The sequence below is a fragment of the Tetrahymena thermophila genome (genome assembly GCF_000189635.1).
Source record: "Tetrahymena thermophila SB210 genomic scaffold scf_8254807, whole genome shotgun sequence".
Taxonomy (NCBI): domain Eukaryota; phylum Ciliophora; class Oligohymenophorea; order Hymenostomatida; family Tetrahymenidae; genus Tetrahymena; species Tetrahymena thermophila.
In genome coordinates this window covers 331,286-353,128 of record NW_002476563.1, presented here as the reverse complement: position 1 = coordinate 353,128, position 21,843 = coordinate 331,286, and the positions used below count along the sequence as shown (strand labels likewise).

At 22.2% G+C, this 21,843-nt stretch overlaps 5 protein-coding genes across 5 annotated transcripts; 2 read left to right on the top strand and 3 right to left on the bottom strand. All coding sequences in view use genetic code 6, as the record gives it.

Moving 5' to 3' along the window:
• Positions 1-663: 663 nt before the first annotated feature.
• Positions 664-1,713, bottom strand: TTHERM_00540150 (phospholipase D1; the record flags this gene model as incomplete). The annotated part of the gene is made up of 1 exon (XM_001007940.1): positions 664-1,713. One exon carries the CDS (start codon positions 1,711-1,713, stop codon positions 664-666), a length of 1,050 nt encoding a protein of 349 aa, XP_001007940.1.
• Positions 1,714-4,371: 2,658 nt separating this feature from the next.
• Positions 4,372-9,467, top strand: TTHERM_00540130 (hypothetical protein; the record flags this gene model as incomplete). Its single annotated transcript, XM_001007938.2, has 13 exons — positions 4,372-4,430; positions 4,566-4,670; positions 4,770-4,842; positions 4,946-5,032; positions 5,216-5,469; positions 5,607-6,291; positions 6,350-6,910; positions 6,962-7,369; positions 7,428-7,781; positions 7,851-8,163; positions 8,217-8,473; positions 8,911-9,244; positions 9,313-9,467. 13 exons carry the CDS (start codon positions 4,372-4,374, stop codon positions 9,465-9,467), a joined length of 3,645 nt encoding a protein of 1,214 aa, XP_001007938.2.
• Positions 9,468-11,016: 1,549 nt separating this feature from the next.
• TTHERM_000540129 (transmembrane protein, putative) lies at positions 11,017-11,886 on the bottom strand (the record flags this gene model as incomplete). The annotated part of the gene is made up of 1 exon (XM_012795601.1): positions 11,017-11,886. One exon carries the CDS (start codon positions 11,884-11,886, stop codon positions 11,017-11,019), a length of 870 nt encoding a protein of 289 aa, XP_012651055.1.
• A 2,887-nt stretch (positions 11,887-14,773) lies between these two features.
• Positions 14,774-15,703, top strand: TTHERM_00540120 (zinc finger C-x8-C-x5-C-x3-H type protein; the record flags this gene model as incomplete). Its single annotated transcript, XM_001007937.3, has 1 exon — positions 14,774-15,703. One exon carries the CDS (start codon positions 14,774-14,776, stop codon positions 15,701-15,703), a length of 930 nt encoding a protein of 309 aa, XP_001007937.3.
• Positions 15,704-19,285: 3,582 nt separating this feature from the next.
• TTHERM_00540110 (Ras family protein) lies at positions 19,286-21,320 on the bottom strand. The gene is made up of 13 exons (XM_001007936.2): positions 21,128-21,320; positions 21,025-21,073; positions 20,877-20,956; positions 20,767-20,818; positions 20,633-20,709; positions 20,527-20,569; positions 20,309-20,440; positions 20,181-20,260; positions 20,068-20,113; positions 19,869-20,000; positions 19,733-19,818; positions 19,627-19,672; positions 19,286-19,573 (listed from the first exon to the last, which is right to left on the bottom strand). Exons 1-13 carry the CDS (start codon positions 21,263-21,265, stop codon positions 19,383-19,385), a joined length of 1,152 nt encoding a protein of 383 aa, XP_001007936.2. The 5' UTR covers positions 21,266-21,320; the 3' UTR covers positions 19,286-19,382.
• Between the last annotated feature and the right edge of the window lie 523 nt (positions 21,321-21,843).

The following is a 21,843-nucleotide window of genomic DNA, read 5'->3' as shown; positions in this document are numbered from 1 at the left end:
TAGTTTTTAAATTAACCATTCAAATTTAAATATGTTAATTCAAAATTCTAATTCTATTTTTTATAGATAAAATAACCAATTTTTTTAATTTTTATTTATCAATCACATTTAAAAATTTTATAAATTAATAATAATCAAATTTTATAACAATACAATTAATTAATTAACAAAAAAATGAAAAAAATAAATTTTTTTTGATAATTTTATGAATAGATTTATAAAAAAAACATGTTAGATTTTTTAAAATTTTAATTATAATTTTTTTAATCCTTTTCTCGTCTTTAAATTTAGTCAATCTTGTTTTAAAATGTTTATTTTTTTTAGAAAAATTACAGGCCTTTAAAAACAATATAAAGAAAATTGCATATTAAATTTATATGAAAGAAAATTATTTATTTTTTCAAAATAAAAATTTATTTGGAAGAGGTGTGATGTAAAAAATGACTTAAATTTGATTTTTAATAGATAAAGAAATGATTGGTAGGAACTTAATTTAAATAAGATTTAATCATAATTAATTAATAAATAAATTATGATTAGATGAAAAATATATATTGATTAAAAACTAACTATTTTCTGATAATATAAAGCAAAGCATGTAGCAAGCAGTAGATAAAAACAAACATGAAAAATAAGAAAAATATTAACAGTTATTTAACTAACTCAGAATTTTCTTTAGGATAAATAGAGGTAAGAACCAAAAGATAAGACTCCCAAAGTGAATGAAGCTGCATTGTAAAGTATGTTCTTGAATTTTTGGAATCTAGATTAAGCCATTTTGCTCTATAAAACCACCCTTTTAACCTCAGTTACTTTGCTCATTTTGACCAATTTTTTAATCTTCTTTTTTTTCTTTGCATTCTCTTTTTTTTACTATAACTCTTCCTCTTCTTCTCTGCTTAATTATCTTGGTTTTCTACCTCTTTTTACAGGAGTTGTATCTCCGTTTTGTGTTTAGTTAGAAGGTGGAGGATTATTATTATCTTCTTATTCAATGGGCTTTTATTATTATTAGTTGTTTGGTTTTCTTGATCTTTTTACTTGATCTTCATCTTCTTCCTCATTTTCAATTATCATATCTCCTGCAACTTACTTTTTCTCTTATTCTTATGGCTAAGCTTTCTTTCTACCTTTGCTACTAGCCTACTTTTCACCTTTTTAAGCTTCTTTTTCTATTTTATTTTTCAGAGATGTCCCTCTTTACTTTACATCACTAGATAGCTTTGAGAGAGACTTTTCAGTTGATTTAAATTATTCCCAAAGTTCCTCAAAATTTTTTGAGTATATTTTAGCCAATTTCTGATTTTTGATTAGAAGTAAATTTTCATTATTTTTCAATACTGCAGCAGAAGTCCAGTTAAAGGACCCAGTTGCAATCATTTTGTCATCAATAACAACATATTTATGATGCATGTGAGCATCCTTATTTAAATCTGTTCTGAACTTAATTAAATCGTCGCTAGCATATTAAAGCACATCTACTATACTAAATTTACCTTCATTTTGTACGTCATCAGTAATAATTCTTACTTTAATTTTTTCATTTTCAACTTTTTTCAAGATGGCTGTAGCAATGGCTGTATTGGTAAAAGTAAATACACAAATCTTAAGCTCCTTTTTAGCCAAATTAATGAAATCAATCACCTTCTACTCATTGCTTTTATCAGGGAAGAATAAAACATCACATTCCTAATCTAATTTTTCTTAACCCATCTTATTAAATAAAGCGTTCTAATACTAATTATTTACTTCAATTGCTTTTAAGTTTTTTTATAGAATTTATTTCCTCCAAAATATTATAAATCAAAATTTTTTTATTTAAATAATGATTAATAAGATTCATTTTTAAGACTTGGTGATCACCAAATTAATTAAGCATACATTTTGTGATAAGCAATCGTTATACATATAACTTATCCACTTTAAAACCGGTAAAATAAAATTGTATTTCCCTCTTTTTATGATATTTCAAATTCTTTATTTATTCTTGAATTATAAAACAAACATACTTTTTTTCATTTTCTTCTAAAGAGATGTATTCTGAAAATAAATTGTAAAGGAAGTAAGCATAAGCCAATGTTCCTTTTCATAATAAATTTATATAACACTTATTTTATATTATATTAATATATTTTTATTTTAATAATATATTTATAAATATTAAATGAAAATTAAAGATTTATACATTAACTAATATTATCTTAATTCTTAATGAATATAATTAAATAAAGTAAATTCATAAATTCAAATAAATTTAGATTTAAAGTTACTTCTATTAGTTAAATCACCTTTTTAAAAGTTATAAATATATACTTATATATAAATTTTCCAAATTAATTAATGTTAATCGAATATATTAATTATGCTTTCTCTTTATTTAAAATATTTTTTTATTGGTTTCTTATTAATTACAAAAGAATTAATAAAAAGTTTAATTTTTAGAATAAAAGATGAGAAAACAGTCTTTAATCAAAACATGATAAATAATGTTAATAATAGAGAATAAATTAAAATTATTATAATTTTATGCAATAAACAATAAAAATCAAAAACAGTAATTTTAAAGATTGTAAAATTCTAGTTTTTTAAATAATTCTCAATTATAATTTTCAAAATGTATACACAATATTTTTAAGGATATAGAATCAAACATCAAAGAACAGATATTAAAAAATAAATTATCACAAATTAGTAAAAAAAGGAATATAATAGTAGAAATGATAATTATTTTTTAAAAGGTAAAATTATTTTAAATAGAGATATTTATATTGAATTATATAAGTTTTAAATTCTAATAAATTCAAAAGATAAACTCATTTTTCTTTATTTGGAGCTAGACAATCAATATCTAATATAAAAATAAAATTTTTATTTTAAAAGATTCGTTCACAAATCTGCAAAAAATTTTAAGAGAAAAATAATAGGAAATTAATAAATAAATTGTAACTATCAAAATTTTCATAAATAAATAAAAGATCATTTATAAATATTTAAAAGAAATAAAAAAACTCATATTAAATAATATTATAAAATTTAATTGAAATGCTTAAATAAATATTCCAACCAACAATTTCCTTACTTAAAATTACAATCTACTTTTATATCATTTTGGTTTTGGTACTATATCTCCAAGTTAAGCAAATTAATTATTTAGCTTTTTTGATTTAAAACTGAATGAGCTTTGTTATTTTCTAGTTCTTATTTTCATAAAGAAAAGTTAGAAAAAAAATTAATATTGTTATTAAATATTTTTGTTTGAAAAATAATACAAAATTTTTAATGGATGAAAACAATTTCAAATTAAAGCAAAATTTTCTTTAAATAGTTAAATTACTTAACTTGTAAAAATTCTAAAAATTTGAAGGAATAGAATAGAATAATTTTTGGTTTTTATTCAAAAATATAATATATAAAGATATGAAAACTTTAAAACTTAAAAAACTTTTTGTTTTGTAGATTAAAAATACACTTTCTTATAACTTTAATTTTGAATTGCAGAAATTTTATGACTATTTTACAATGTTTAAATCAAACTTAAGTGTTTTGATAAATAAATTTTTTTAAACATAAAATATTTTTATAGAATCTGTTGATAATTTATTAATTAAATTAAAAAAAAGGTATTTAAATAAGCTTTTTACAAAATTTAATGGATAGATTAATCAAATTTAGTTTTAATAAAATAAATTATTTCAGTAATAAAAATGAAAACTTAAAAAAGCTTTTGGTTTAGTATACACTTTTCTTATAACTAAAAGTATTGAATTACAGCAATCATGTAATTATTTTACAGTGCTTAAATCAAACTTAAGTGTTATGATAAATAAATTTTTATATGTCAAGGATTTCTATTGAATTTGAGAATAGTTACTTAATTAAATTAAAAAAAGTATTTAAAAAAATTTTTTATGGAATTTAATGTACAGATTAATGAAATTTAGTTTTAATAAAATAAATTCGCACAGTAATAAAAATGAACTATTGCATAAATTAAGTAAGTTAGTAACTTTATTTTCATGCTTGAGAATACAATTTTTCCTTGGCATTAAAAATAGTTAACATAAAACGATCCAGTATAAAATTTATAGACAGAGAATATAAACAATTTATTATATTTTTCTTGTCATAGCTTTTTGATATAAGATAATTAATTAAATAATTGACTGATACCTGATTCATGCTAAATCCAATATTTATCTATTTATTTTAATTTATAGAAGTTTATTGTTTTTAAAGAAATCAATAATTTTATGTAGTAAAAATATAGCCAAATAAATCTTTATATTTTGTTCAGCAAAAAAATTATCAGCAAAAAATTATTAGCTAAAAAAATAATTAATTGTTTAAATAATCGTAGACTTTATAATATAGATGAGTGCAGCTAATAATAGATATTCAGATAGTTTGAGGATACAATCAGCTAAAAGCAAGTAAATAGAAACAAAGATTAACAAAATAAAATCATTTCTGTTTTGAATTAGCTTGTGGTTTTATTGTCAAAAACCATCTTATGATTTTTTTTCTAATTTTTTATCATTATGTAAAATTTAAAATAAAATTAATAGCAATAGCATTAGAGTATAGTCAATGGTAATTAGGTCGCATGATAATTTATCACCTGAGAGAAATACTGCTTCAATGACAGTCTTTCCTACATTTAATCATAATTCGTAAGAGCACACTTTTAATTTTATTTGCACAAATCATATTAAATTGATAAATTAAAGTTACATTAAATGATGAAAATCATATTCTGTATTTATTTAAAGGTAAAAGCTTAAACCCGAATTTCCTAAGATTGTAGATAGCGTCATGCCCTTAATGTACGATTCTACTTATGGTGTAATTCTAAATTTATTTGAAATTTGGTTTCTTTAAAAGCTTTTTTTTATCATTTGACTTTTCATATGAATAATTTAATAGTAATATTAAAATTAAATAAAAGAATATAAGCACAGGAAACAGGTACAAATTTTAAGACAAGGGAATGCCCATTCTTATTAACTACAGAGCCTTGCAAAACAAGCAAAAAGTAAATAAATTAAATGAACTATGTATGTTTAAGCCTTGAGGATAGTTAATATATGTATATATAGATTAAAGTTAATAATAGCGAATAAAGATATTAAAGATGTTACAAATTTTAATTAATTAATTAATTATAATTATTATTATCATTGATTGTTTATTAATTATTTTTAATATAAAAAAATAGAATTAATAAATTCCAGTTGGTATTTTAGTAGAATATTTCAGACAATGGATAGAGATTATGAAACTTTAAATAGACAATATAATCAACAATTTATATGAAAAAGCAAGCTTTTACACAGAAAAATCTATTATTTTATTTGAGGATGCCCTTGCATACAATTAAAAATACATGAAATACATTATGTTGTCTATCATTCCATCTCGCGCAATACACCAAAATCACAGTTTGACTAACGTAGAATAGACTTTATCAAGGTATAAAAAAATAGCTTTTGAAAATTAAAAATATTTTATTTGATAAAATTAATTGAAAAATTAGCAATCAAGCTTTTACAAATTTGTTAGAATGAAGATTTTAGATTAAAAATATAATTTAATTTTAATAAAAATAGATAAAATTTAAAGCTAACCACATGCCAACATTGCTATGACTTTACATTAGAATGCGAAATGTACGTTGAGAAGGTTCTTTGTACTGAGAAGATTTAACCTGAAGTAAGTGTTTAGAAAGATATTCGCGATATTAAGAATAAATACAAATAATTGATCACTGATGTTGAATGCAAACAAATATTCTAAAAATACACTTAAATATTAACTTAACACTTCTTAGAGTAATTTGCTCAGTAAGCTGCTGTTTCCAAGAAGATTTTTAACGAATATCATGAATATCGTAGACAAGTTGGTAAATTTACTACAGTAGATTTGATGGATACCGAATCATATGATTAAGAGGATGCTATTAATGTTTTTAGTGTTCACTTACCCAAGGGAGATGCAATTATTGAAGGTCTCATTTAGATAGAAAATTATTAGCTATTTTCTATTAAAGTAAGGTAATAAGCCAACGCCTACAAAGAAGACATGGAAAATATAAATCAAAAGCTTATGGGATCGATGCAACAAGCTCCTTATCTTATGTTAGAAACTTTGGAGCATTTGATTTCTGCCAAATTTTGTCTTAATATGAATCTTGAAAAGGTTGAAATGCAAATGATAAACTAATTCAAGAACAATGAACGTTTCCTCACTTCAATCAGCAAAAAGTTGCCTTCTTTCTAGGAAAAATTCGATAAAGTATTTTTTTTAGTCAACGAATTAATAAATAATTTTATTTATTTTTTAAATTAATTAGTACATGGTTAAACAGCAAGAGTTCAATTAAAAATGGAACGATCTTATTAAGTTTTACAAATAAGAAATAGGACCATTTGTCGATAAACTTAAATAAGGAAACCCAGATTAGCAATTGTACATCGATATTGACTCTTAGAAGTTGTTTGCAGATTTGAAATAAAGAGGTAAAAAGATAGAGGAGAGATATCTTGAGTTATGGAAGTTCTTAGGAGATCTCAGAAAGGAATTGGACATGAAAGTTGATTTATTCGAGGATGATAAAGAAGTCATCACAAGAGAGTTAAATTTCTTAGATAAAATTACCAAGACCTCTTAGCTGTTCTATGAAACAATTTATGGATCACCATTTTTGCTTGATGATCCTATTTCTTTGATGGAAATCAATGGACTTGAAACCCAAAAGCAAAATATTTCAAACTTCCTAAACGTGCTCTCACATATGTAAAAGGAATTTGATTAACTTAGAAATAACAACCTTTTAGGAACTATCTTTAAGAAGCTTACCATAAAAGACCCTTTGATGCATTCTCTTATGAAAAAGAAACTAGTTAATCTCTTAGTAAAATTTAATATTCATTTTATTGAAATTCTATAATTTATATTAAAAAAGAACTAGATTTTGAAATAGCCCAGCTTAGAAACAATTAAAGATAAAATTGAATATTACAATAAAATCGAAGCAGCTATAGAATAAACTCAATTAAAGGAGTCTACTCCATAATAGCTGAGAGACAGACTATTCAAATTAATAAGAAACATGATTTATTGTGAATTGAAACTAACTTTTAAGTATGAAATGATCCCCTAGATGAAGGAAAAACTCCAAAAATCAATAGCAGACGTACTTAATACAGATATTTAGGCTGATTAAAATGAATATTTCTAAAAAGCTGTCTAAGTTTGCTATGAATAAATGGTCGAATTGAAGGGTCATTTGCAAAATTTCAACTACCCAGATTTTTTGAATCTTTTCAGCGAAATAGAACATATAAAAAATAATTTCTAGGTTTATAATGATGTAATCAATATTTAAGCACATTTTGATTCAAATTTTAAACTAAATATTTATTAAAAAGGTTATTGGTAAGTAAAATCTCCACATTAAAATTGCAACTTACAGAGAGATAATAGACAAAACTTATAAATATTTCTTCTAGTTATAAAACCCACCAGTTTATAATGTATTGAGAGTTGTTGAGAGTTTCTTAGAAGAGTTAAAATAGAACATAGCTTTGATTGACGGATTTTTGAAAAAAAATTTCCAAGGATTTGAAAACTTAAGCAAGATCCTCTAAAATTAAAAGACTATTTTACTTGAAATATAAAATGAATACTCAAATTTCTAAAAATAATTAAGTTAATGGGTAATTTTAAATCCTTCTAACTTATCAAAAGTAATCACACCAATCAAAAACTGGCTTATCCATGTCGTAAATAATTTTAAATATTATTTGATTTATTTATATGATTTTTCATATTTATCATATATATTTTTTTAGCATTAAAAAGTTTACACCTTAGACAGCAAGAAGCTTAAGGGCTCAACAATCTACATGAATACTTGTGAAGAAAAGGAGCCTATCCAGGGAATTTATGATAAAATCTTAAGAAATAGATACTTCGGTATTAAAGGAGGTATGAATAAGAATGAATAAGAAAAGCTTAAAGAAAATTTTACTCCTTATAAGTAAGAAAAATACGAATTAGGTATTGACTGGGACTAAAAGCCTAAATAAACAAAGTTGCTTCTTGATATAGCAATTCCCTTTAAGTCCTTTAATTATAAAATACAGGCATTAAATGAAAATAATTGTAAAAAATAAATTGAAAGAGATTAATGTATTTAAGCTCATTTTATTTTATAGAACTAGTTACAGTCTTAGAGAAGACAGGCTAGAATGATAATGTATACAAGACATTGAGGGATGAAGTTGATATCGAAATGCATGATATTTACACCACAATAGTTGCAGAAATTACAGCAATTGATGAAAAAGGATTCAAAAGAGTTTAATATACAAGAGAGATAGTTGTAAGCAGTTTGGAAAGAGAGACCAAGCTAGTTTTAAATGAATTAGGTGTCTAATTCCAAAAGAACGAAGAATGGAAAATCTATGTTAAAGTAAAATTTTAATACATAATTTAATAAAAAATGAAATTGTTATTCCAAGTTGAACTAGTTTTATGATAATTTTTGAGAAAATAAATATCATTAAAAGCATGACTAAAATCTGAAGAAAGCACCTAAATAAAAATTAATTTAATAATAAATTTAAAATAAAATAAAAATATTTTTAACTTTAAAGAAATTTTAATTTTAATGAAAATATTAAATTAAAATTAATTACTATTTTCTTCAAAAATAGATTCAATAATTTTTTTTAAGTTTAAGTAACTATTTTACAGCTAAAAATATGATATAAGTCTAGCCAAAAATTTTATTTAAAAAAGAAAAAATAAACTTTCATTATAATGACAAAATTAAAAATTTTTAGATGAATTAAGAAAAAATATTTTAAAGTTTAAAATTTATAAAAAATAAATTTGTTTAAAAATTAGAACTTTGAAAGTATCATGTGGACTCCTTTAATCAAGATTGGAGAAATGAAGTAGGTTGGAAAGAATGGAGATATTTTTATAGATTTTATTCAAGATGTAGATGTGAAATAAAAAAGTTGGTAGAATGTAGAGCTATCTGAATATTAATATGGTTCATTTGAATTCACTATTTCACATGCTAATAATCATTCTGCTAGTAAATACATATATTATATAATTATTGAATGCGATGGTTGTGAAAAAGACTTGTAAACACAAGACCACAAGATATTTTTGAGTGGTAAAACTCAAAATCTTCCATAGGTTTTCACATACACAATGGCAGATACCTAAGGTAATTATTTATTTAATTATGCTTTAAATTAATAATAATTTTAAAATTATCATTTTTTTTAAATTAAGCAATGAGAAGAGAAAAGCCTATATGGATGCTTGGCTATATAAAAGAAGGAATATATTTTAAGACCAATGTTTTCGTTAGTAGAACCGAAGTTGATGAGCACCTTCAAAATATTTTCAAATAAGACGTTTAATAACAACAGGAAAAATAACAATGATATTATTATTAAATTTATAATATAATTTGTTTAAATTTTATTTGTTTTTTCATTAAGTAAACTAACTATGTATCAATAAATTCTTCAAACCCTAATTAATTTATATGCCCGTTTAAAGCTATTTTTGCATTTATTTTTTTAAAATCTGAATGAATCTTATTCTAAAGTAAATAATATATAGTGAAAAGTTATCTACTAAAATAAATAGCTGAATAGCGGGGCACAAAAAAATAAAGAAGATATTGAATTAAAAAAGGCTAGCAAATATATAATTTGAATATTCTGCATATATTTATGAAAATATATAACAAATTTAGAGGATAAGAGACATGGTTTTATTTTTAGATACCAAATAGAAGTAAAATCTGATAAGTAAATTTGATCCAATTATTTTAATAGATATAATAAATTTGATTGCTATATTTTTGATCAAATTAACTGAAGTAATCAAGTATTCAACCAGTAAATAATTAATTGTTTGAATTCGAGTAGCCAGCCTTTCTATTTCAAAAATTAAATAGATCTTTTCTAATTTTTGATCATTAAAGTATTTGTTAAGAAAGAATTAATAAAAATGTTATTCATGCTTGAATTTTTCTAAGCAATAACAAAAAAATTTCTGAGGTAATTCCCCAAATATTTTTTAATTTAATTAAGTCAAAGTAATATTGAATTTTTTCATAAGTAATATTGTGTAATATGAATAATGTATTAATTATTCTATAAATATAATATTAGGATTGAAGTAAGACTTGCCTTAAAATATTTTATATTTAGTTTATTTAAAAACTTTCATTTGTTTATTTTTTTAAAAATTTTTTAGTAAAAAAATCTACTTTTGTCATTCCAACATTAAAAAATTAATTTATTTTTAAAGCGTTTCATAGTAAATTTATGAGATTTATATAAAATTATCAAAGCCTATTAGTTATTTACTAACTTAATACCAATCTTTCAATAAGTAAATATGAAATATACTTCAAGAAATAAAAGCAAGATTAATATTGTAGTCTTATTTGTGAGAATTTTGGAATAAAAGTTTAAATTTCAAAAATATTTTAGAAATAGAAAATAGATAATTTTTTATCTAGATTATTAAAACCAATCAATTAGTAAATTAAATTTAAATCTGAAATAGACGAAAATCAAAAATCTCCTATTATAAATTATTTGTCAATTTTCATGCACTTTATCCCTAGATAAAATGCAGACAGAAAGAATAAAATTTATTTTAATGTTTTATGGTCTGTGAAACATTAGGAATAAATGAATACTTTAAAAAAATTAAGTTTATTTTCGTTTATAATGAAAAATTATTCAATTAACTTACTAACAAACATATTTTTCTTTTTAAAGAATTGTAATAAATATTATTCTCTTACTTATTAACCCATTTTACTTCTGATGAATTCAGCAAAGCGGCAAAAAAACTTAATAATATAAATACTAAAATCAAATAAAATATCTTAACAATTTAACTGATATATACATTCAATAAGATCCATGAAGGTTGCTTTTTAAGGTTCATATTTAAATAATAATTCTATGATCAAAAATAATTTTTAGTGAATTAGCTTTAATCTTTAAAAAAATGATTCTGAATCAAATAATTATAATGCATTTTTAATTTTTATGATGATTCTTAACAATTCTATAGTTAATGCTTAGGATTTCTTAAAAGGTCATATTTTATCAAGTAAATCAAACTGAATAATAGAGAATGACAGTGTAAAAGTAGCGTTGGATGCTAAAAAGTCAGATAGGATTAATAAATAATTAACCTTTTTATTAATAACACTTATTCATAATAAGGCTGTGTTTAAATATTTGAAATTAATTAAATTTACTTGATGCTTAATAAGAAAGTAACTATGATTATAATTTACAATAAAAATGAATTTTTAAGGTAATTATTAATGGCCAAAATGTAAATAAGTTAAGAAAAAAGGATTCTACATTTTTTTTAAATACCATAATTAAATAATGCTTATAAATTAGGATTTTATTTATGAAAATATGAAATATCTACTAATAGAATAAATTTTCTGTCAAGAAAGTCTAAATAACTAAATGAATTTGAATAAGAAGTTTAAGTTGCTCTAAGCTTCTAGATGAATGATGATATTAGGCTTTGAGTTTATTTCTTTATTTTTAAGTATTTTAAACTCTTAAGTTATAATGTTTTGTAATCAATTTAGTATAAAATTGTTATTGAGTAATATAACAAAAGCAAGATTTCATATATTAGTTGAGATAAAAAAATACTTATGTAGAAAAAAAATGAAAATGAAAATGGTAAAAAATATTATCTATATTTTTAATTATTTAAGAGATTCACTTACTAAATGAGGAAGGGATCGTTTATCAATTAAATTGTAGAATTATTTTTATTGTACGAAAGTTTTTTGAGTTAGAGCATTTAATAGGTGATTAAAATCAGTTTATTTACTTGATAAATATTACCAACAAATTTTTGTATTACAGAATAAGTATAGAGATAATTAATTTATTAACGAGTAAATTTGCTTAAATTTATAAGATTTTTGGAGGCATTACCTGCCCACTTAAGTATACTAAAAAACCTTACATCAAGAAAAGGTAATTATTTGTTTATTGTTTTTGGAATAGAACTTCTTCAATAAATTAAATTGTATGACGAGGAATTCTCGCTTCTTCTTTATTAAAAGTTTTTGGATTTTAGCTCTTTATTCAGAAGATGAGTAAATGTAAATCACATTTAATTTATTATAATTAATTATTTGTTGATATTTAGTGATATTCATTATGTTTTTTGATCCTCTCTTAGCTTGATTGAAACCATATATTTCATTCACATATGATTCTAATTCTAATTCTTTTGATTTTGATTAAAAATTTTGTTATAATCAAATATATACTACAATAGATAATATATACACACACTTTCAATACAAAAAAAACAATATCATATATATTTAATTTTAGTTATTATTTAATAATTTATATATACTAACTCATTCACTCATTTATTAATAAATATTTTTGTTTTCATGTGTAACTATATATTTATTTACTTACTTACTTACGGTAATATAAAAATGTTATTTTTATCATAACTATTAATGCTATTGATATGAACATCAATATTAAAATATTAAAATAATTTTGACAAATTTCAAATTAATAAGTATTTATTTACTTACTTACTTAGTTTCTACTTCAAATATTTCAACTTCTAAAATACTAAAAGTAATTTAAGCATCTTTTACAACATTTTTAAGAGTAAGCCTTGCATTTTTTCTGTAACAAAGCTGTTCTAAATCCCATATTTTGTAGTATTTTGTTAAAATATTGAAATATTTAATGTTAATAGGTACTAAGCTTCAATATAATTCAAAAGCAATGATTACCCCTGATAAAACCCTTAAAATTCTTAATTATTTATTCACATATGTTTTTTTCAAAGTATATCTTATTATCAAAGTAAAAACCTAAGCTGATTTTGTTTATGACATTAATTGTTGAATCAAATAATGACATTTTTCCATTTGATTAATAATTCAATAAATCTACAAAAATTAATATCTTTACAAAGATAGAACCTTATTTTATATAATCTAGGTTAGGTATCCCAAGGTTCATTTATCCAATAATGTCAAAAATAATATAAGAATAGAAGAGATTATTAAAAAAAGTCTTATATATTTTATATGAAGCCTTTCTATTAGAGTTGCCCCACAAACGATAATGGTGCCTATTGCAATATTGATCTTCCAAAGCATAACCAATATTTATCAATGTCATAACCAAATAAAGGACTTAAGCATCAAAATTTCTAATATGAATATCAACAAGAAAATATTCCTGCTTTACAGTTTATACTTCTCTACAATTATTTTTATATGTAAACAATGCATTTTATCACTCTTCTTATAAAAATACGGCGTCAACAACTTATACAACAATATCCATATTTAGCATTAAATTTAATTTAACCTTTATTTTAATCACACATTAATGGTATTGAAAGTTAAGCATGAGTACTTAAAATTAAGCTTATAAATATAAAAATCACAGCAAAGCTATTTTTTGCTGCCATTATTAGAATTTGTGCTTTTAGATTTAATTAGACTATTTCAATTTTAATTAATCAAATAAATCTGATATTTTAATTAAATAGAGTAGAGGGTTTTAATTTTTTTTTTTTTCTTCATAACATTACTTTGGCTACTTCTGTCTATTTGAGAATTGGTTTTTTTTTTTGGTTTATTTTGAAAGTGAAAACTGATTAGGACTTATATTAATGGAAACTATAAATTATTCGCAGGGATTTTTGAAGTAGTAGTGATAGAAAACTAATTTAGACAGTAAATACAGAAAATAAAAGAAAAAGCATATAGATTTATTTACAACATACATATCATTAAATTTTTGTTTGGCTCAGAGGTAAAAATGTCAATTTTATAATTTAATTTTCTAGTGATCAAAATAATCAATGCAAATTTAATAGCCAGCAAGTTGCTTAGGAATTTCATGAGTTTCGCTTTGTCTTTTATTAAATTTGGAGAAATTCCCTAACCTAAAGAGAGATGATATTTCTATTGATTGATGATTGTCTATCTGATCTAAATAAATCAAATTGTTTCTAATCGTTTAAAATTCCTTGATTCATTTAGCTAAGAGTGATTAAAAATTTATGAATTAATTGATAGATTCATAGATATAAAATATATGTGTTTTGTATTTAATCAATGAATCAAATAAATTTATAATATTGCAATCAAAAATCAAATAAATTGATTTGCAAAAAGCTATGAAAGAAAGAAAATCAAAGGTAGCCTGATTGATCTATCGATAGACTATTGCCCTTCAAGCGAACGTTTAATTAGGTTCTTCAATCAATGTTTTTTTGATTGTTTGCTTAATTATTTGTTTATTCATTCAATAATGAAAAAATAAGCACATTCATTCATATATAAATACACACTTTAATTAATTAATTCATTCATTCATTCGTTCACGCCTTTTTGATTCGATTTGTTTGCTTGATTGCTTGATTGCTTGTTTATATATATTGTCTCTATCCTAAAATCATAATTATTTTTTCATTCCAAATTCTATATAAATCAAAAAGAAAAAAAAATAAGTAAAAAAATTTATAATAAACAATCTTAAGAAAACAAACAATAAAGAGAGAAAGAAAAGCTTAAACCTCTTTGAATTAATCAATAATCAATAAAATATTCAAAATCACCATCTATTAACAAAAATCAAAGAGATTGATTGATTGCTACTCAAACCAATTATTTTAAAAAACCTCAGTAAATATGTTTTACAATAATTAATACTCCTCCTTCACCAACCAATAAATTGGATACCCCTAATATTAGGGCTTCTAAACTCATCCTTAACAATAGCAACAACAATAATAACATCCATCTTAATTATTAAATGGATTTGCACCTCAGTAATAATAATAGTACGCAAACAACTAATTATTTGCTCCAAAGCCCATCAACAACTTTGGCTACTGCGCTTAAAACTAATTCGTTAAATCCTCTAGCCCCATGCAATTGAACCATGCTAGTTTCACTTCAAATAACCAAGATTAGTACTCCGAAAATTCCACTTCTTGTGGCTCTGAAGAAAATCAACAAGACGATTTCCTTGACTAAATGCCCTAATTGCAACCCACTCTTTCTTTTAAGAATATTTAAGCTGCTTCCCCTGCTATCGCTTTGAACTCCTAACAATAGCATAATAATATCCAAAAAATTGCCCCTAAAATAGCTACCACTACTGTTCCTTCAACTAACGCCTCATCAGCTGCTTCCACTAATGTGATTCCCGAAGAAGCCAAGTATAAGACTGAAATGTGTAAGAACTGGGTTGAAAATGGAAAGTGCAACTATGGAGATAAGTGCAAATTCGCCCATGGCAAGAATGAACTCGTTCAAAAGGTAGCTGCCAATAAACATTTCAAGACAAAAAAATGCAAATAATACTACGAAAGCTGCGTCTGCAATTACGGTCCTCGTTGCCACTTTGTTCATGATATTCGTACTGTTGCAGAGATTAAGGCTAACAATGAATACACCAAAAAGATGCTACACCCAGAAATCTTCTTAGATCTCTCCTCTTCATCCTCTCAAACATCTATCTCATCTAACCAACCTTCTGCCTCTAGGAGATTGGACATTTTCCAAAAACTAACCTCTTCCCAAACCTCTTTTATATCAAATACTACTTCTCAATGATTTTAATCTTCTTTAATTATTCATTCATTTAAACATACAAATCGTACCAATAGTTTCAAATAAATTATTTAAGATCAATTATCAAATCAAATTATACAAACAAACAAACAAAAAATAAACAACCAATAATAAAATGAATAATAATACCAATAATCAGAATAATAAAATTGAATAAAGCGTATATTGAACTATCCTATCCTATATAAATAGTAACAACTAACTGACAGTCGGCCATCCATAGATCCATTCACTTATCAACAGATTTATGAATGAATCAATCAATCAATTATAGTACTATCTATCTATTGTGCTGGCTGCTCATTTTTCTCTTATTTAATAACCTAATTAATACAATAGACAAATATAAGTTTATAAAAACTACTTTTATAAATGCTCAGTAGGCTGATTCTTCCTTTTGTCGATTCAAACGATGGCAGCTAAGAATCAGGCAAGTATTATGACAAAAATTTCCTTAAATTATAAATTTACAATGAAAAAATATATAATTAAATATATAAGTAATAATAAATTATATGCCAATCTGAAAAACAAACACTGCTTGAATGATTAAATCAATCTTGATAGAGTTTTCTAAGTATGAGCTTCATATGTGTGCATTCATTCTCGCTAAATCCGCGAAAATAATACACATTTAGTGTGTACTTGAATTAGCAATTTAATATTTAATTTTTTTCCTCAAAAAAACTAAACATAATCAAACAAACAATTCACCAAAAAACATCCAGAAAATAAACTTTGTTTTAAAGCCACTCAATGGACAAAAACTCTATAGAAGTGCACAACTACTAGCATTAAACAATAAATAAATCAGGCATGCAGGCAGGCAAACAAACACCAAACACATTATTTAATAAATTATCAATTAAAATCAATGATTTTTTATTTATAAACTCCAAATTAAACTATATTTTAAAATTTTCATTTTTTGTTTTAACTTTATATTAAATATTATTGTAAGAACTATATAATTAATTATTATTTATATCTCAAAAAACTCTCAAAAATCCATCAGTTATGAATTCTTTCCCTACTACTATTTACCTTATTCTATCTTTTTGTTGACTCTTTTGTAGTAATTTTTAATAAACATGATAGTAAAATGATTATCTTATTTTTCAAAAATGCCTTTTTCATTAATACCGCTCAAAAAAACTCAATTAAAGCCAACAGATATTCTTATATTACAATTTTTTTTCTTAATATTGTAAAAAAATTAGAATTATCCGATTTTTAATCCCCACAAAAAAATCAAATAAAGATTGCTTATATATTAATTTATTTATTTGTTTGTTTGATTTGTTTTTTTGGCATGATTTACCTGTTAATTAATCTTATTTTCTTATTAATTGACTGAAAAATCAAAAAATTTGAAATTTTCATTGAGATGAATTTAATTTATTTTTTTTTGAAAACAGAAGGGAAAACAAATCTAAAAATCAATTGTGACAATTTATTTTGATAAAAAGGAGAAGTAACATTAAAAACAAATAAATTTTAAATTTCTTTTTTAATAATTTTTAAAATTTTAGTATTCTATTTTTCTATGCTACTAAATTATTTATTTGTATTTTCATTTGTCAATAATTATTCATGACAAATAGCTAAGAAATTCAAGCAGTAATAATTAAATAACAAATATGAAAAATTTCTAGATTTTATCAGTGTTATTTAAATTTTCATTGTAAAATTTTATCCAAATAAATATAAAGCAATCTTTCAAGAAAAAAATTTTAGATTGAAAAAAATTTAATTTGATTGTTAAAAAATCCCTCAATTTTATAATGGGACAATCTTAATTTCAAATTTTATTATTATCACATAAAAAAGTTATTGCTTTATTTAAGATAAATTTTTTTTTTTTTCAAATAAAGCTATCATAAAAGTAAGTTGGAGTTTATTAATTTTTTTGGATTTTGTTTTGAGTAATATAAACCCTTTTTTATAAACAACTAGACTTTAGGCGCTACTTGAGTCTAAAAGCATTTAAATTTATTATGACAATATGTGGTTTTTATTAAATACAATATTTTCAGAAATTTTATTCTTTCATAAAGATTATTAAAATTTTTAATATCTGATAATACAATAAAATTATAGTAAAATCTAATGTTTATGATGCAATTTTTACTATCAAAGTCTTTATCTTTAAATTTAAATTACACTTTAAAAAGCTCATTCCAAAACCATAAAATAGCTTTTATAATGATTGAATGATAAAACTGTTTTTATAATTTGAATAGTTTCAGTTGTAAACTTTCATAAAATCTATTAAAAATAATTATGTAAAAATATAGTGATATATTTCTTAATTCTTAGTAATTGCGTTCAAGCAATCTAGCAATAAATTTAATGTAATAAATAAATTCTAAAAATTTAAATATTTGTAAGCTCATAATCATAAAAATGATAGTTAATGTTAAATTTAGTAATAAACTAAAAAAAAGCTTATGAGCATTTTCTTTATTATGGTAAAAGTTTTTATAATACATCTTACTTAAATTTTGCAGTAAAATAATTATTTTCTAACTGTTATATTTTAATCTCCATTCTCACAAATGTTTATCTATTTTTATTTATTATATTTGCTTGCATCATTGATTGGTCTTAATAAATAATTACTAATAATAAAATAAAAAATTCTAGCAGTCAAACAACTAGTAAAAATGTATAATTAAATCTTATCAGCCCTTGTTTTTTAGAATTTTAAATATTTCTTTATAAAAAACCTCATTTAGTAACTAATTATTTATATTAATAATAGTCTATATTAATAATATTTAACCAATATTTAAAAAAATAATATGGTTTAATTCTTGAATGTAATGAATTAATTTGTTACTACAGTAAGTCGATGTGCTAAAAATGTTTAGAAAGTTTATAAAAACAAATATTTGCTTTACTCTATTAATTGTTGTAAAAATATTTACCATGTTAAATATTTTTCAATTTTTTATTTTCTTTTCTTTTCAAATAATCATTTCAAAGTAAGAAAATTACTTTTTAGTTTTCTTATAGTTATTAATTGACAGTAAAATAATTAAAATTTATTATTTTGAAATTAATTTTTATGTCCAACAGATTTAATTATGATTTAAATTTAAGAATACTTTTATTTATGAAATAATATTAGTTTTTTATAAATAATTACTTTTCATTAGTTTTTCTTAAACTTAATTATTTAAATTTACAGTATTTATTTAATAAGTTTTACTTTAAATTTTAATGCAACATTTACAAAATATGTTTTTTATAGAATTTAATATAGATTTAGAACATACTTTAAAAAATTTTATTTTTAAATTATTGCTTTTTTTGTATATTTTATTATAAAAACTTAATTAAATATTTTATTAACATTTTTTATTTTTTTTGTTTGTTTAGGTTTGAATCCTATTTCTCTATACCTTTTTTTATTATTTTAATTTTTTTTTAATTTATAAAATAATGTTTACTATTCTAGTCAATATTTATTTCCTACTAGAGAAATATTTATTCGAGAATAGCAATAATTCAAAAAAAAATTAAAGTATGTATATATTTATAAAGTAAAGAAAGGTAATTAATTATAATATTAATAACTATTAATTTAATTTAAGACTAATACAAAATATTTTATTTACAAATTATTATTAATTTGAAAAGTAAAATAAGCAAAAACTCATAACTCTTCATTTAAATCATCCATAAAAGGAAGCTTGATAACCACTTCATCGCTTTCTTCTTCAACTTTTTCTCCACTTTATGTTGAAAGGCAAATCTATCTACTTTCATCTTTTTCTACACAATTTTCAATGCAAGTATGTGTTTCAAGATTGTAATAATCATATTTTGTTTTACAAATTGTCCATTCTAATTTATTATCAAAAAAGTTTCTATCTATTGTAAATTTAATATTTTTTTACTTTTAGTTGAATAATCTGCTGATGAACTATAAAAGTAACCAGTACCCTAAATTTTTAATATTCAATTATTTAGCAAACAGTGCTTAAATTTCAACAAAAAACATACTTCTAAATAAACTAATCTCCAAATCTCATTGATGTGTCCTTGCTTTTGGTAAAGAGGTTTTTGATTTTATTTGGTAACATCAAAATCTAGTTTTTAAATATATTTTATATTTTATTTTACTTAATTAAATACTTACAAAAGATCTATTTCTTTCCAAACCCAGCTGCTATCAAAATGTTGCTATTAGGGATTACCAATAACTCTAAAGGGAAAAATCCACTGAAGTCTTTGTAAATTTAAAATGGTCTGCCTACCTTCCAATACCAAGCTGAATAATTAATTAATTAATAAACAAATAATTGATATGATAATCATTTCAGTATTTTCAAATTTACAGTAGATGAATCCTTCATTGTCACCTGTCAAAAGTAGATCAAGGTGCTGTGATATAAATTATTTATTTATTTATTAATTGATTAAAAAATAAATTAATTTTAATATGTTTTACTTTAATATATATTAAACTATAAACTAATGCCCCAGCTGTTCTCATCTAAGCTACCTATTTTCCGGTTTTGGCATCCCAAACTTTATTTAAAAAACAAATTAAAAATACAAACAATACTTTTTTTATACCTCTAATATAATCATTTCCTACAGTTGCAAATTGCATTGGATCTGATGTCATAACTGCTGTCAGACGAGTACCGTTTTCATGAGGTCTGTCTATTTTAATGATAGGTTCTCCTCCTTGAACAAAATTCCAAACTAATTTAATAAAATATAATATGAGTAACTCTTTAGTATTTATATTATCTATATAACTTTATTTAATTTTAAATTATTAATCTTACCTTTAGATACAGTTTCTTCTTGAGAGACAATAAAATCAGTTCCCTTTATTGATAAATCATATATTTATTATTGAAATCAATCTAAGATAATTAATTGAAGTCTTACCTCAAACTAAAATACTTTAATTGTTCTTCCTATTGAATCTAATTTATGAACTAGCTCGAAGGTAAACAAATCCCATACTAATTGATAATTAAATAATTGATAGCTTTTTGCTTATAATTCAATTTAAATATTACTATAAATAACACTGTCAAATCCATGGCTTAAAATGTATCTTTTGTCACCACTCTAATTTATATTTGGATCAAGTATTAGATATTTTCTTTCTCTTTTTCAAATAATTTACTTTTAAGGCTACAACTCCTCTAATTTGATCTTTGTGATCATCAAAAGTATGAATCAGTGTATGGTCGTCTGCATTCCACACTATATTATTTTAAAAGTTGGATTAAAATAAGAAATATTTAAATAGCTATTTATTTTAATGCATATACCTTTAACTTTTTTATCAAAAATGCCTCCTGTTATGATTCTTTTTTCTTCCTTTATTTAAGTAGAATAAGTCATTTTTAAAATATTTATAAAATAAGCTTATACAGAGAATATTGCAAGTCCTATCGTAGGACCTTAATGTGCTTCAAATGTTTTTTCAAAAAGATATTCTTTCTCAGCACAACAAAATGCTAAAATGCTTGCTAATAGTAGTATATAAGCTATAAAGCTCTTCATATTCATCTATTTATTAGATTTATATAGATCTTTAATAAAAACAAATTTTTTTGGATATTATTTGATATAAATAATTATTTATTTGTTGATTTTCTGATTAACGCGTAAATAAATAAATAGATATAGCTTGATGTATTTTCTTAATCAGCTTTGAAATAACTTCTTTTTTTTACTGATTTATAGGGAAAAAAAGTTTATCGAATTAAACTTATAACTCAAAATTTATTCGATCATTCCTTTTAGAAATAGCCAGAATTTTTTTTTTAAAAAGATTTAATAAACAAATTTAAATTGAATGAAAAGGGTTTACTTTTCTGTCTATTTATGCAAAATAAAAATAAATTTATAATTGAAATATTTTTTTTATGAATTATTTATAATTTTACTTCAATTCTCATCAACATTAATAAAAAACAATAAATTCAAATAAAATTAAGATTCCACAAAATAATAAATTCACTTAAGAAGACAGATTCTATAACAAAAAATGCACAAAAATTTATAAAGCATTGTTAATTTCTTCTATATCAATTATAAGTTTCACTAACTTATCAAAAGAAATGAATAAACTTAAATTATAAAAA